The sequence below is a fragment of the Lampetra planeri genome, chromosome 10 (genome assembly GCF_965212315.1).
Source record: "Lampetra planeri chromosome 10, kcLamPlan1.2.h2, whole genome shotgun sequence".
NCBI classification, from domain to species: domain Eukaryota; kingdom Metazoa; phylum Chordata; class Hyperoartia; order Petromyzontiformes; family Petromyzontidae; genus Lampetra; species Lampetra planeri.
In genome coordinates, this window is record NC_136116.1 from 5,145,183 (window position 1) to 5,157,549 (window position 12,367).

The 12,367-nt window shown below is 42.6% G+C and overlaps 1 protein-coding gene across 3 annotated transcripts in view; it reads right to left on the reverse strand.

The window, feature by feature from the left end:
• Positions 1–264: 264 nt before the first annotated feature.
• BIN1 (bridging integrator 1) overlaps positions 265–12,367 on the reverse strand; it is a 30,831-nt gene continuing 18,728 nt past the window's right edge. The window contains exons 11-18 of one of the 3 annotated variants that reach the window (XM_078598031.1): positions 8,893–9,025; positions 6,313–6,438; positions 5,891–6,004; positions 3,285–3,356; positions 2,851–2,901; positions 2,502–2,630; positions 1,851–1,952; positions 265–818 (exon numbers count right to left, since the gene is read on the reverse strand). In XM_078598031.1, the coding sequence (XP_078454157.1) occupies positions 711–818; positions 1,851–1,952; positions 2,502–2,630; positions 2,851–2,901; positions 3,285–3,356; positions 5,891–6,004; positions 6,313–6,438; positions 8,893–9,025 (835 nt within the window). In that variant the 3' untranslated portion in view covers positions 265–710. The remainder of the gene's footprint in view (positions 819–1,850; positions 1,953–2,501; positions 2,631–2,850; positions 2,902–3,284; positions 3,357–5,890; positions 6,005–6,312; positions 6,439–8,892; positions 9,026–12,367) is intronic. The other 2 variants (XM_078598033.1, XM_078598032.1) reach the window with 2 other exon arrangements.

The following is a 12,367-nucleotide window of genomic DNA, read 5'->3' on the forward strand; positions in this document are numbered from 1 at the left end:
CTCGTCACAAAAAGGCAGACCCCCCCCCCTCAAATATGACGTCACAAAGCTCTGCTCCCCCCACCCCCCAAAATAAAACATGCTTCAAATCGCATTGCAGTGCGTATTTAATGCGGTGCTGAACTCTGTTGTAGGAGAAAACATTTATAAAAATTTATATTTAATTAAGTAGAACGTGTTGTCTATATTTATTTAAAGTTGCGCATTTTGATGTGACGTCATATTTCTCACCCCCCCCCCCCCTTCGTCACACATCGTCACAAATGTCTGCACCCCCCACCCCCCAGGTGCGTGACGTCATTTACGGACAGCCCCTAATAAGAAGTCATACAAACCCAAATCTCGTAGTCAAACTACATATTTGATACAAATATCTGTCAACGTGACAGAAATGTAATCATCACACAGCAGTGCAGATTATTTAGAAGCTTCTCTCTTTGACTTAACATGGGTTTGTCGAGCTCGCGCTTGCTAGCTGTCCGGGGACCACATGCAGCAGAAACCCCGGGTCCGAAGTCTCACGCACAACAAGAGCCTTCACCATGGTATAGACCAATAATACACACACACACAGTTACACAAGCGCACACGCACGGCGGGTCATTTACTCAAGATGTCCCATTGCGTGCAGAGGTGGATGGGATTTAAATCACCTCCCCCGTCCCCGCCACAATGGACCCCCGAGATAGCAACGGGATAAAAATGGTTGTCTATTCGATGCGAAGGGTGAAGTTGTCTGGGAATACGCCCTTGTGGCCCTCAAGGACCTTGTGAGCGATCCAATCTGCCTCCTTGATGCCTGCGAGCCAGCCCGAATCCTGCAAGGGGCACAGGGGGGGAGAAGCGAATGCGCCGTCGCGTCAGTTATTCGCCCCCGCCAATCTTCCAGGTCGCGAGGAGAGCAGTGCACCTTTAAATACAAGCAGCGGCCAACTCTGATTGCGAACGTCGTTCCACCAAAAGGGTGGTTGGGATGCATGCAGATGCACAGCTGCAACCATTGGGGGAGAGCTATTTCATTTTGGAAAGGATGTGCCATTCGAACGCACGAAACTATCATCGTGCGGGCTTCTGTTTGTCTATCACATTAAATGAAATTATATTTTGTTGTGGCACGTTACTGGTATTGCTCATGGCTTAACAGAATGGAAGTAATGTTGTGTAACAGAAGCACATGGGCGTACATAAACTCTAAATTACACAGATGGTGATCTTACGAAATAGCTCCCTTTCCAGGATATTGCTAATTCAATTAATGCAAATGCTTTGGTGCACGGCCAACATTCAATCTATTTAAAACGACCAAATGTGGCACGCACAACTTGAAAAACAGACTTTGGAATGTACAGTTACGTGCATGCTGATCCTCATCAGTCATGATCTATCCACTGCTGGACGAGTCATTGCCATCCCAGCATGGTCCCTGCGATGCAACAATCAATCTAGAATTTGCACATGCGCTAATTTCACTGTTCAATCTGAAAGGCAAATGTCCTTTTGGGCATATTCCCTCGTTTGACTGCAACTACATCATTAATATGGGCCACCAGTCATCATCCTTTCGAGCAACATGTCCTGCCCAAGCCGACTTGCTTTTTTAATTGTCAATATGCCTCCAACTTGCCATATTCTCAAGTCCATGCGTTTTCTAATCCAATGTGCAACTTACTATAAATATGTATTTATGCTACAAAATGCGAATTAGACAGTGTTTTTTCTAACTCTAAACCACTCACTCCCTGCTCCATCTGTCCTTCCTGTACCCTCTCCCTCCCAAGTTCCAGGGTTACATTTAAAGCACTCAACAACTGTGTACAATGTACAAAGAAAGCAAAAGGGAACCTTGCTACCTGCTGCTCAGGGCTTTCAAAGGGCAGGACAAGCACCACTTCGCCACTGCCCAAGCACAACTCATCCGTGTCCACAGGTGTGTAGTCGTGCTGGACCTGCACCTGAGTAGTGACAAGCAGCAGGAGCAGCACAGTCAACATCACCCAAAGTTTTACAAGCTCAACCAAAGCACTTTCAACCACCGATTATTATTTAATTCAACAGTAAAGGGGTTTTTTTTGCGGTTGTGCTGTAGAGCTTTCAGATGTGTTTTCTGGATGTCCCCGTGCTGTTTGACAACATGTAGTGATGTGAAACCTTGGACTTCGCGCCGAACAACATGCAGTAAAACCTGAAAATACATTGGAGAGCTCTACAGTGGCACAACTGCAAAAAACGTTGCCGTATAGTTAAAATAATAAGCGGTACGTGAAAAATATATATTATTTAACCGTTTCTGGCTAAGTTCACAATGTTTTCCCTAAATACAATAGGATACAGAGCTGATGAATTTGACAATACCAATTTTAGTACCGCTCTAATATTTTGTGATTTTCAATTACGCTTTATTTTAAGCGTTTTAAGATGCCATGACATTTAAGTGCCCTATTAATTTAGATCCTTAAATTATCTTTCTTGGGAGTAACGTGGCAGTGGCAGGCTCACTTTACCTTGTACAAGAAACCTGGAGGAAATTCATAAGACTGGGCCGGAGTGGAGACGTTGGCAATCGGGGGACACTCCGCCGAGATGTTTGCCATGCATCCAAAGCTCGCATCGTCCGGGGTCAGCTCCACTAGCTGGAACACCGAGAGAGTGATATTACTACATAGTTCCAATAAGCAGACGTCCACGTACTTGCAGCACAAATGGAATAACTTGCATTTCACTTGCAATTACACCAATTTATAATACGGTCATCTTACGGCATTCTTTATGGCATTTTTACTGGTAGAGTTTAAAATGTAACAACAACGAATGCCTTTGTGATGCAGGTGTGACACAGCACTATTTATTTACGTGTCTGATTTCCGTGTGACGTTCACGTGTGCTGCCCTGGCTGCTCCATTCCTGTTTTCAAATCGGTAGGAATGTAGTTGACAGTGTATACACGTATGCTATATATATAGTAGATTCAAAGGTTTGCTATGCATGTGTCACTTGACACCTTGGCCGGACTCCCTTGCAAATGAGACGTTCCATCTAAGACAGGGGTCGGCAACCAAAATAACAAGAAGAGCCATTTCTCTCCAATTCGGTACAAAATTCAGTATTTCAAGAGCCGCAATGCATCTATGTACATATACTGTACATACGTACATATCGTCAAGAAGCAGCCCGCAAAGAGCCGCATGCGGCTCCGGAGCCGTAGGTTGCCGACCCCTGATCTAAGAGATTATCCAAATGAAAAATTTCTATGATAGAATACATATACAAATGCATAATCTGTTTACCGTGGGAGTACTGGCCACGACTTCCACGATGGGCATCTTAGAAGGACAATGTTTGCTTGCACCGTCCAAAGACTGATGTTAAAAAAAAGGACAGCAGATACATTTACCGAGGGTTATAAATGACAAGCGCTGAACACTTGTGTTAAACACACGGAATACATCACGACCGATATGGAATGGTTACAGATGGCGTGAGATTGGGCTAAGTGGTGAAGCACACCAGGGGACACATCAAAATCCTCATAGATGACCGACCCATATCACCAAGAGTGGTGATGTTCTTTATCGTGAGACGTGACAAATACATGACAAATAAACAACTACAAGTTAAACACGCAATACGTTTTTGGAAAATGGCTAGTGGAAAAACGATGAAAAGAATAACCCGAAATATACTACAGATGCCAACAGAAAAAATGTGCAAGCGGCAGCTAAACGGAGTGCCGTTGACACAGCGGATCAAGCCCAACTTGTCAGATTCACAGCCTGACCGGTGATCGATACCTTATACGGAAACAAGAACAAATTGAAAATACACAATGGGATGGTTAAGGCTGGTACACGTGCTTCATTTTGTCATTTCAAGCAAGAGAACATTAAGCGTCTTGTCATCATTGGTGTGCTATAAAACACGGCACCCAAATTACCATTTCTTGCTTTCCATTGGTCTTTTTTTTTTATAAGCGTCTATAAATAATGTAGTGGAAATACTGCTGCATTGGCAATGCTGCACAAGCACAGCTCACAAAAAACTCCATACATTTGTCAAGAACACAAATATATAGATGATAGGTGACATTTTGGCAATGGCCCTTCTATAAATAGTGCTGCATACCTTTTTGCACTTGTCAAACGATGAGTGATGGGCTGTTAAACCTTTAGCTGTGCGTCGTAAACATTAATTAATAGTGTAATACATTACAAGCAATTCACAAAAATGGTCCATAGTTAAAAAAGGAACAATTATTTTGGAGAGTACCATATTTAAATGTAAAATAATATTTAAGCAGAACTCTGTTCTGTGTTTGGTTTTCACACTAATACACAGAACTGTAGTCCATCAACCAATCAGCTTTTGAGACCACTCTGATCAAAAAGCAGTTGTTTAATCATGCAAACTATGTACTAATTTCAACTTTCTGGTTCTCATCAGCAGATATGCAAATGCTGCTGCATTAACAGATATTATTCGCAAGGGAACTCCTGATAAACTACGAGCCTTTTGCCCATCCAAGGACGAGTGTATTTCAGTAAATCTGAAACTTTCAAGCGAAAAGCAGGCCACGACGTGATATTCATGGCTTCAATTCATATGCAATTTGTAAGATCACGGTGACACAGACTTATTTCATTTAAAGGTTATAATCCCTTGTTCATTATGACGTCCTTTTTACTTCTATGTCTCAATAGCGTTACGGATATTGTGTGACGTGAGGGTTCTGCCTTTGTAGTGGGGGTTGTAAGTTGACGCTGAGGAGCGGGGAGGAGGTGCCTCACCCCCCCATGTGGAGTGTCGTCACCCGCTCATGATTATTAATGGGGGGGTCCATGTGGAGGACATCACCTGTTCATGAGTATGAATGAGGGAGGCTGGCCGACGTGGAGTGACGTCACGCGTGGGACACACAGACATTCTTGGCTCATTATAGTAGTAAATGGGACTCCATTATTTAAGCCTATGGCTTCCCAAATTTTCACACCTCCGATTAGCACGGTTGGCTACGTATGGTGTGAAAAAAGTTCAACATACATTAATATTTAAATTGTTCGTTTTTCATTTCTCTAATATGGAGATGCTTATACTATATATGCTATCTGATCATATATATATGCTAATACCTGTATCCCTATATTGTTAATTTACAAATTGTATACAGATATTAAGTTTATATCAAAAGGAGGCTCCTGACCTTTCGTCGTAACATTTGGAGATTGAAATCGATAGCACATGAGGTTTTTTTTAATCGTAAATCAAAAACACAAGTTTTACGCAATAAGCAGAACATTTTTGAATCTGCCGGTTACATAATGGTGACGCATCACAGCGCATTTTGTGCTTCACATTAATAATAAGAATGCTAATTGGAATAATTTCTTCTAAAAAAAATCAAAAAACAGAAACACCTTTACAAACAGTGTATCTACCAAGTGTACGTCGCGGCAAGCTACATAAGTCACACCGGAGTTTTTTAAGGATTCTTTTAACTTAGTGTTAAAGCCAAAGGCTCCAACAGCCTAGAGTAGTAGAGAAACATCGCAAGTCATGCTACAAGTGCCTCGTTAGTACTGCTATAATACGTTTTTACACTAATCTCCCATGCAAGATCCAATAATATAGACTGACAGCAATGGGGAAGAGATGAGAGATCATAGGCATAACCAATGGAAGCATACAATATTCATCAAAGAAGACTATGACAAAGTGAATATGTAATACTGTCCATGTCAGTGAAATCAATAAAAACAAACTCTACAAAAGCACTGAGCCAATAGCAAATAAATGTTTTATTTCACTAACGCGGCCGCTACAATAATGAAAATCCTAAAACGAATGGGACGTGCATTTTTAATGTTGTGGAGGACCCAGCCACTGCACTGAAACATACCTGGTTCTTTTGCGGTGGAAATACGGATGGAGACGTGGGCTCTTGTTTCACGGGATCAAAATCCAGATCGAGGAGGCTTCCTGTGTCTGCTCTCTTGGACAAGGGAACCTCCAACTGACAAATTGGATTAAAACAAGTGACCCAACCTTTCCAGAGAAAACACAATATATTTCTGTATATATACACACACATATTCATCTTGCAATCATCATACTCCAGGAGTGAAAAACATACAAAATGCTAAACAAAAGGTACGAATCAGACATTTTAAAATGCACTAGCTTTTACAGCCAAGTGGTCACAACTTTCCATTACAAACCCAAATAATGTTTTCTATTGCAATACACTAAATCCATAACTATTAGCTGATGTGAGCAAACTCAGCAAAATATAAAACCCACAGAACCCTTATAAATATTTACGGGTGTGCTTGCGGTGGCAGCGTTGGGCATAAAGTTGTCATCAAAGAGGTTGACGATGGCCTCTTGCGTCATCTCCTTGCTGGGGGTGAGTTTGGGAGGTCGTGGGACCGGTGGTCCTTTCCGGCCCTGCTTTGAAGGGAAGGACAAAACAATGAGAAAGTGGCACAAATTCACATTACACCTACATACAACTGCACAGCTAGACAAAAGGGTAGCTTTGAGAAAAGTAAGTAAATGTAGAATAACGCACGTTTTTCACCTTGAACTAAGTTAAGTGCAGGAATTGCATTAACGTAAAATTGAGTGCAATAAATCCGTTGGATATAAATGTCTTAATGTTCTTAATTTCGCAAGGGCATTTTGTACATGGGAGCTGTTCTATAATAAAAAACTAAACACGTACTAGTGATAGTGACCTTTGTATAAATGTAAAATCTATATCACAAGGTAAAAAAACCTGCAGTAAAAAAACCAGACATTTAAATTCTGATATTAAAGCTTTCGTGACTGCAGGAATTCATATTTCTTAAGTCTTTCGGTAAAGTCACGTAGATAGGTTCAAAAAAAATATAAAAAAACTATAACGTTTCGATCGTAACACAAGCGGTCGTCATCAGGAAAAGGGGGTTAGCTTCGGATCGTGTTCGTGAAAATAAGGCTGATCTGAAACACAGTAGGACCAATACCTTGGCCGTGGCTGATCATTGTTTTAATGCGGTGGGCTCACACGAAATTGATTTCTCTAAGACGAAGGTACTTTGCAAACCCACTGGCTATCAACAAAGATTCGTTCATGAAGCCATCCATATGTAGGACTCGTACTCGGATTGTCTTTCTCGTCCCGTTTATTTGCTCAAGGTCCACACCTTCTCCTCATCACCCCTCTGTGGCCACCCTTTCACTCCGCCACGCCATCCACCATCAACACGCTCTATGTCCCTCCGTTCTCTCTCCAGTTCCCCCAGGGTCCGTCGCTCCGCTGCTACCCTGCTCCGTATCTTCTCTGATGCACTGCTACCACTGCTACCACTGCTACCACTGCTACCACTGCTACCACTGCTACCACTCACTCTGTCTCCTCTATCCGCTGCTACCGTGCTTGACCTATCTCTCTCCCCACTGCTACCGTTATCGTATTCTCTTATTACTGCTCTCCGCTATTCCGGGCACCATCACTCCAGCTCCCCATAGCTCCAGCTTCCACCAAGACTCCGACCAAGACTCCCCCAAAAGCTCCCGTCTCTCTGTTGCGCTGTGCCTTTTATATGCACCCCAATTAGTCCTTATTAATTATCTCACCCCCCGATTACCCCTCGGCCCCCAGGCCCCCAGCGTCACGTGACTTTGTTATTGTTGCCAGAGCAGCGCCACTCGTTAATCACTCACCTTCTTAACCAATCACCGGCCTGTGTCCCCGGTTGCCCTTAACACCTGTTACGCCACTTAACGCGTCTCCTCTCACGCCTCAGCAACAACAACCTCGTCCTCATATACCCCCACTGTCCACTTGCTTGTCTGCCTAGCAACAGACCCACGAAGCGGTGGCGCGTGTATTTTCAGGTCCTACACATATATACAGACACGGACGCAATTTCAACTGAGAAGATGGGTACAAACTGAGCAATCATTGGAAGGACATTATCAACCAGTTTAAGTCATAACTGGCTGTGCTGTTCCCATCCTACCACCTTCCGATGTTAGTTGTTATTTTCGGCTCTCCGATTTTACATTAACAGGTCAAATTTCTCACACTTATACAGCCACCTTCGCGCGCCGACCTAGAGCTTGCGTCTCTGCGATCTGCCATTGACACGCTAATCTCTCACATTAACATAGCCACCTCAGCGCATTCGCCGTGGAGGCCACTCACCGATTTTACATTAACATGCTAATTTTTACCTGATAGCCCTTCAATTGGTGGAAAACCCACCACCGTCGCGGTTGCCGCCCACCACTTACATTAACATTAGCTGCCCCGCCCATGCTGCTGACATTTGGGCTACGCCCATTTCAAACCTTTATAAACAGTTTGCCTCTAGAAGCTAACCCCCTTTTCCTGATGACGACCGCTTATGTTGCGATCGAAACGTCGCAGTTTTTTGTTATTTTCTTTGAACCTATCTACGTGACTTTACCTAAAGACCCAAAGAATAAAAACATACATTTTTCAACCATTCGATCCCAGTACCACACACTATCTTACCGCGTAACAAAATGTAAAGAAAACTCTGTGAAATACGTGTCAGGTTGTACTGCGTGTTGTTTGGCGTAATATCCAATATTTCGCTCCTCGTGGCTGAAGCTTCTTTAAGACATTAACTTAAAATGAAATACCATACATGGAGCAACTCCAGTTCCTCAAGACATCACGCCGAACAACGGCACTTCAGTTCCTCAAGACAACACGTTGAACCACGACACTCAAGCGAGTTGAGCATGTTGTTCTGACTTCGTGCCAAATGAGCAAACAACCCAAGGAGCAACCCGAAATATACATCGGACAGCTACGTCGCACAGCCGCCGTGCTACCGCGGCTAAATAAAGCCGAATGTTACCATGATGCGATTACATGAGTGTGACCTGCATGGGCGACTTGTGAGGGGTGGGGGCATGGGTGGGGCTCGGCGTCGCATCGTCGCTCGTTGGGCTGGTGCCCGCGGGTGGCTCCATGATGCTGGGTGGCAGCTCGCGTGTCTTGAGTGGCCTTGAGTCCCTGCCAGACACAAATCCCTATTTATCAAAATCATTTTGTAAACCATTTTTTATTTTCCCAGGTAAGGCCCCACTGAGCTCCTATATCGCTATTTTTTCAGAAGCGACCTGACCAGAAATGATAGCTCAACGCAGTGCCTTATCACGTGGCAATTTAATCTCAGGCAAATGCACTAAATGCATGTTTCTAAATGTGGAGGGAAAAACTGGAGGACCTGGAGAAATCCACGGCACCACGGGGAGAACGTGCAAAATCCAAATATACCATCTTCAGGGTTAGGATCGAACCCACGACCTCCTGTATACCAGATGAGGTAGTTAACATCTCGCCACCGTGGTGAGATTTCATCATGTTGCTGCTCTGTGGGCTGAAATCTGTTGCTTGTAGTGTAAATTATCCTACCTTCTGAACCACATATTTAATATTAACATTTAATTTGCATTGTCCTTTCTTTGGCAAATGTCCAAGTGTAAATTGCATTGCAGCATGTGATCACTTACTGCATCGCACTTGGTGAGCACAGAGACATCTCTGAGATTCTGGAGTAAGTTCAGGAAAATTAAGTGAAATATATTTATAATTTCTTCATTTGGGTTCTCCACGTCCATTTTATTGCAAACATGCACAGCTAGAGTAGCAACCAACCACCACAACAACAACCCCTATAGCAACCGTCACAGCAACACTACAAAACACCACTGCAATAATACCACAACCACAAACAGCACAGCCCATTAGCCTCCACTGTTACAATGCAGCAGATGACCAAATCACTTGCAATGTCCCCCCAGTCTCGTCAAATCTCAAAAGCTAAGCAGCCTTGGGCCCGTACAGTTACTTAGCGGGCGACCACAGTACATGAAACAGGAGGTGTAGGCCACTGCTGGGTAAGATCGTGGGCAACAGAGGGCAGTGCTTAGTCTTCTACGTCTCCTCGCCTTCACCAATCCACACTGACCAGCATGAAGTGCAGTCAAATAATTCCCATGGCCTGCGTGGCGTGGGCAAGCCCTCATCCAGCAGTGGATTGACAAACGAGATGCACACTACAATGAGTTTACATCAATAACCATCGACAAGCACAATACCACTACAAGTAACCTTCCACCACGGCTTAATGCCGCAATAATGTCCACACCTATGATAGCAGTTATCAATGTAATTAATTAATCTGCTGTATGCTATAAAAAGTTCTGGAAAGACATGGTCTTAAGAAAACGGATTGCATCTAAGTTTGACAAAAATGTTCTTGCATTTGTGCTTTCATTGAAAATGTTAATGTTCCCTCATGAATTATGTTTTTTTAAACCACTTATCGTTGAAGCTGAGAGCGTATTAAAATCCCGAGAGAAGCAAAACGATGAAATATGGACGTAATCACGATAAATAATTAACTAGAATTGTAGTGGACAGTGGACTGAACATACGTGAAAGTACATTGCTAATTATTTTTCATTATTTATAGTGGGAAACAAAGAACACGCTATCTGAAATCACCAAACGCATAAAGAAGAAAAGGGAAATATAGAATGCATAGAATATAAAAGCATTTAAAAAGAATGAGTATAAGTCAGAGAATACAACACACACATTATTGGAGAATGAAAACAACAAAAAAGGAAGTTGATTAATGATAATTCACAAACAAACTCACACTCATCTAATGTACGTATTGTCCATTTAAGATTAACTGATGACAGTCATTATTAACAACCCATGGCAATGAACAACAGGAAATGATTGAAGAGCTCAAAAGAAGCCGCAAAGTTCAGCTCAAGATAAATATCAATCGCAATAAAAGTACTTTACAACAAGTTCACTAAATAAAAAGTGTGGCACAATAGGAATAGACCACTCTTTTAATTATTTCCTCGTGCAGCAATGGAGTAAAGTGTGGTTTTGTGAAGGTCCTCATGTGCTGTGCAGTACATCAATGCACGTGTACCTCAGCATGCGATACTGAGTCGGGCCTGTAGATGGCTGGCAGGGTTATTGAATAACCTGACCGAAACACCAGTCACGTGGTTAATGGCGACTCGGTTGAAAATGTCTGTACCACACGTGCTGTTGCATTTTGCAGGTAAAGGACCCGACTATTGTTTTTGATATTTATAGAAAAGTTATATTCTTTAAACTTGGCTTTGAATTGGTATTTTGTCATATGTTCAATAGCACTGTGCACTGTAAAAGGTGACGTACTGTAGTTAATACTGGTGGTAATTCTCTAACCCGAATACTGTTTATTCTATAACCATGCCCATGCACCCAGAGTATGACTACTTGCAATGCTATTAAGAATATAACACATGTACAGTAGTAAGTTGTATAATGGTGAAAAGTACAGCACGTATACAGTACATATAATGGGTGTAATATATCAATATAAGTGGATGGTATCGATAGACATAGCTTAGGATTAAGTAATATTCGAATAGTGAAGTATAAAGATTATGATTAAAGACAGAGATGGTGTATCAGTAGTGGAATGGGTTTAAGGGAAAATGTTATTGAGTAACTTGATCTGTACACCAATCACGTAATTAATGGCAACTCGGTTGGAAACTGCTGTGTGTGACACACGTGCTGTTGCATTTTACAGGTTACCACAATAAATGTGATTGCCCTCGATTTGGAGCACCTGCCCACGTCCTTCATTTCGAGTGTGCAAAATATAAAAAAATAACTGCCATAGGCCCACACCTGGAAAACACCACAGTGTATGCATAACTAGGATGATTACTGAAGGCCTATCAGGATCAAAATGATCAAATGAAAGTGACGAGCAAGATATGGGTGGAGCGCTTTTGGAAAACCAAATTGCTAATAGACGAACATACCAATGTGCCAGAAGAAGAATGTTTTTATTGCTGCATATTGCCAGCTAACAATTGAGTTGTAAACAGGAAATATGGCAAATAAAATGGGACAAAAGCTGAACGAACACACAAAGAAGCATGGAGATCATAGCTGTAGTTTGGGGGGGCACGGGGTGCAATGCCCCACTAACACTGGGCACCTTTATTAATTTATTTTCAGTAGTTTACAATAAAGATTTAAAATTGATTATAGGCGCCTGCGATACCTCATGTGAGGGACAAAGCGAACCCCCGCCCCTCCCAAGTATAAAAGTCAAACTCCGCCTATGGTGGAGATGATTCTAACTGGGAATTAGACTGAGTTACAGAAATAGTAACACGTGGATCAGAGAACAAACACAAATTAGAGACATCATGTTGACTTTCAAGGAAAGACTGCGAACAAAATGGCAGCCAAAGAAGAAAACACGCCAGAGAGGACAACCACAAGTGAAGCGAGCGCAAAGAGACCAGCTCAAGCGTGGGA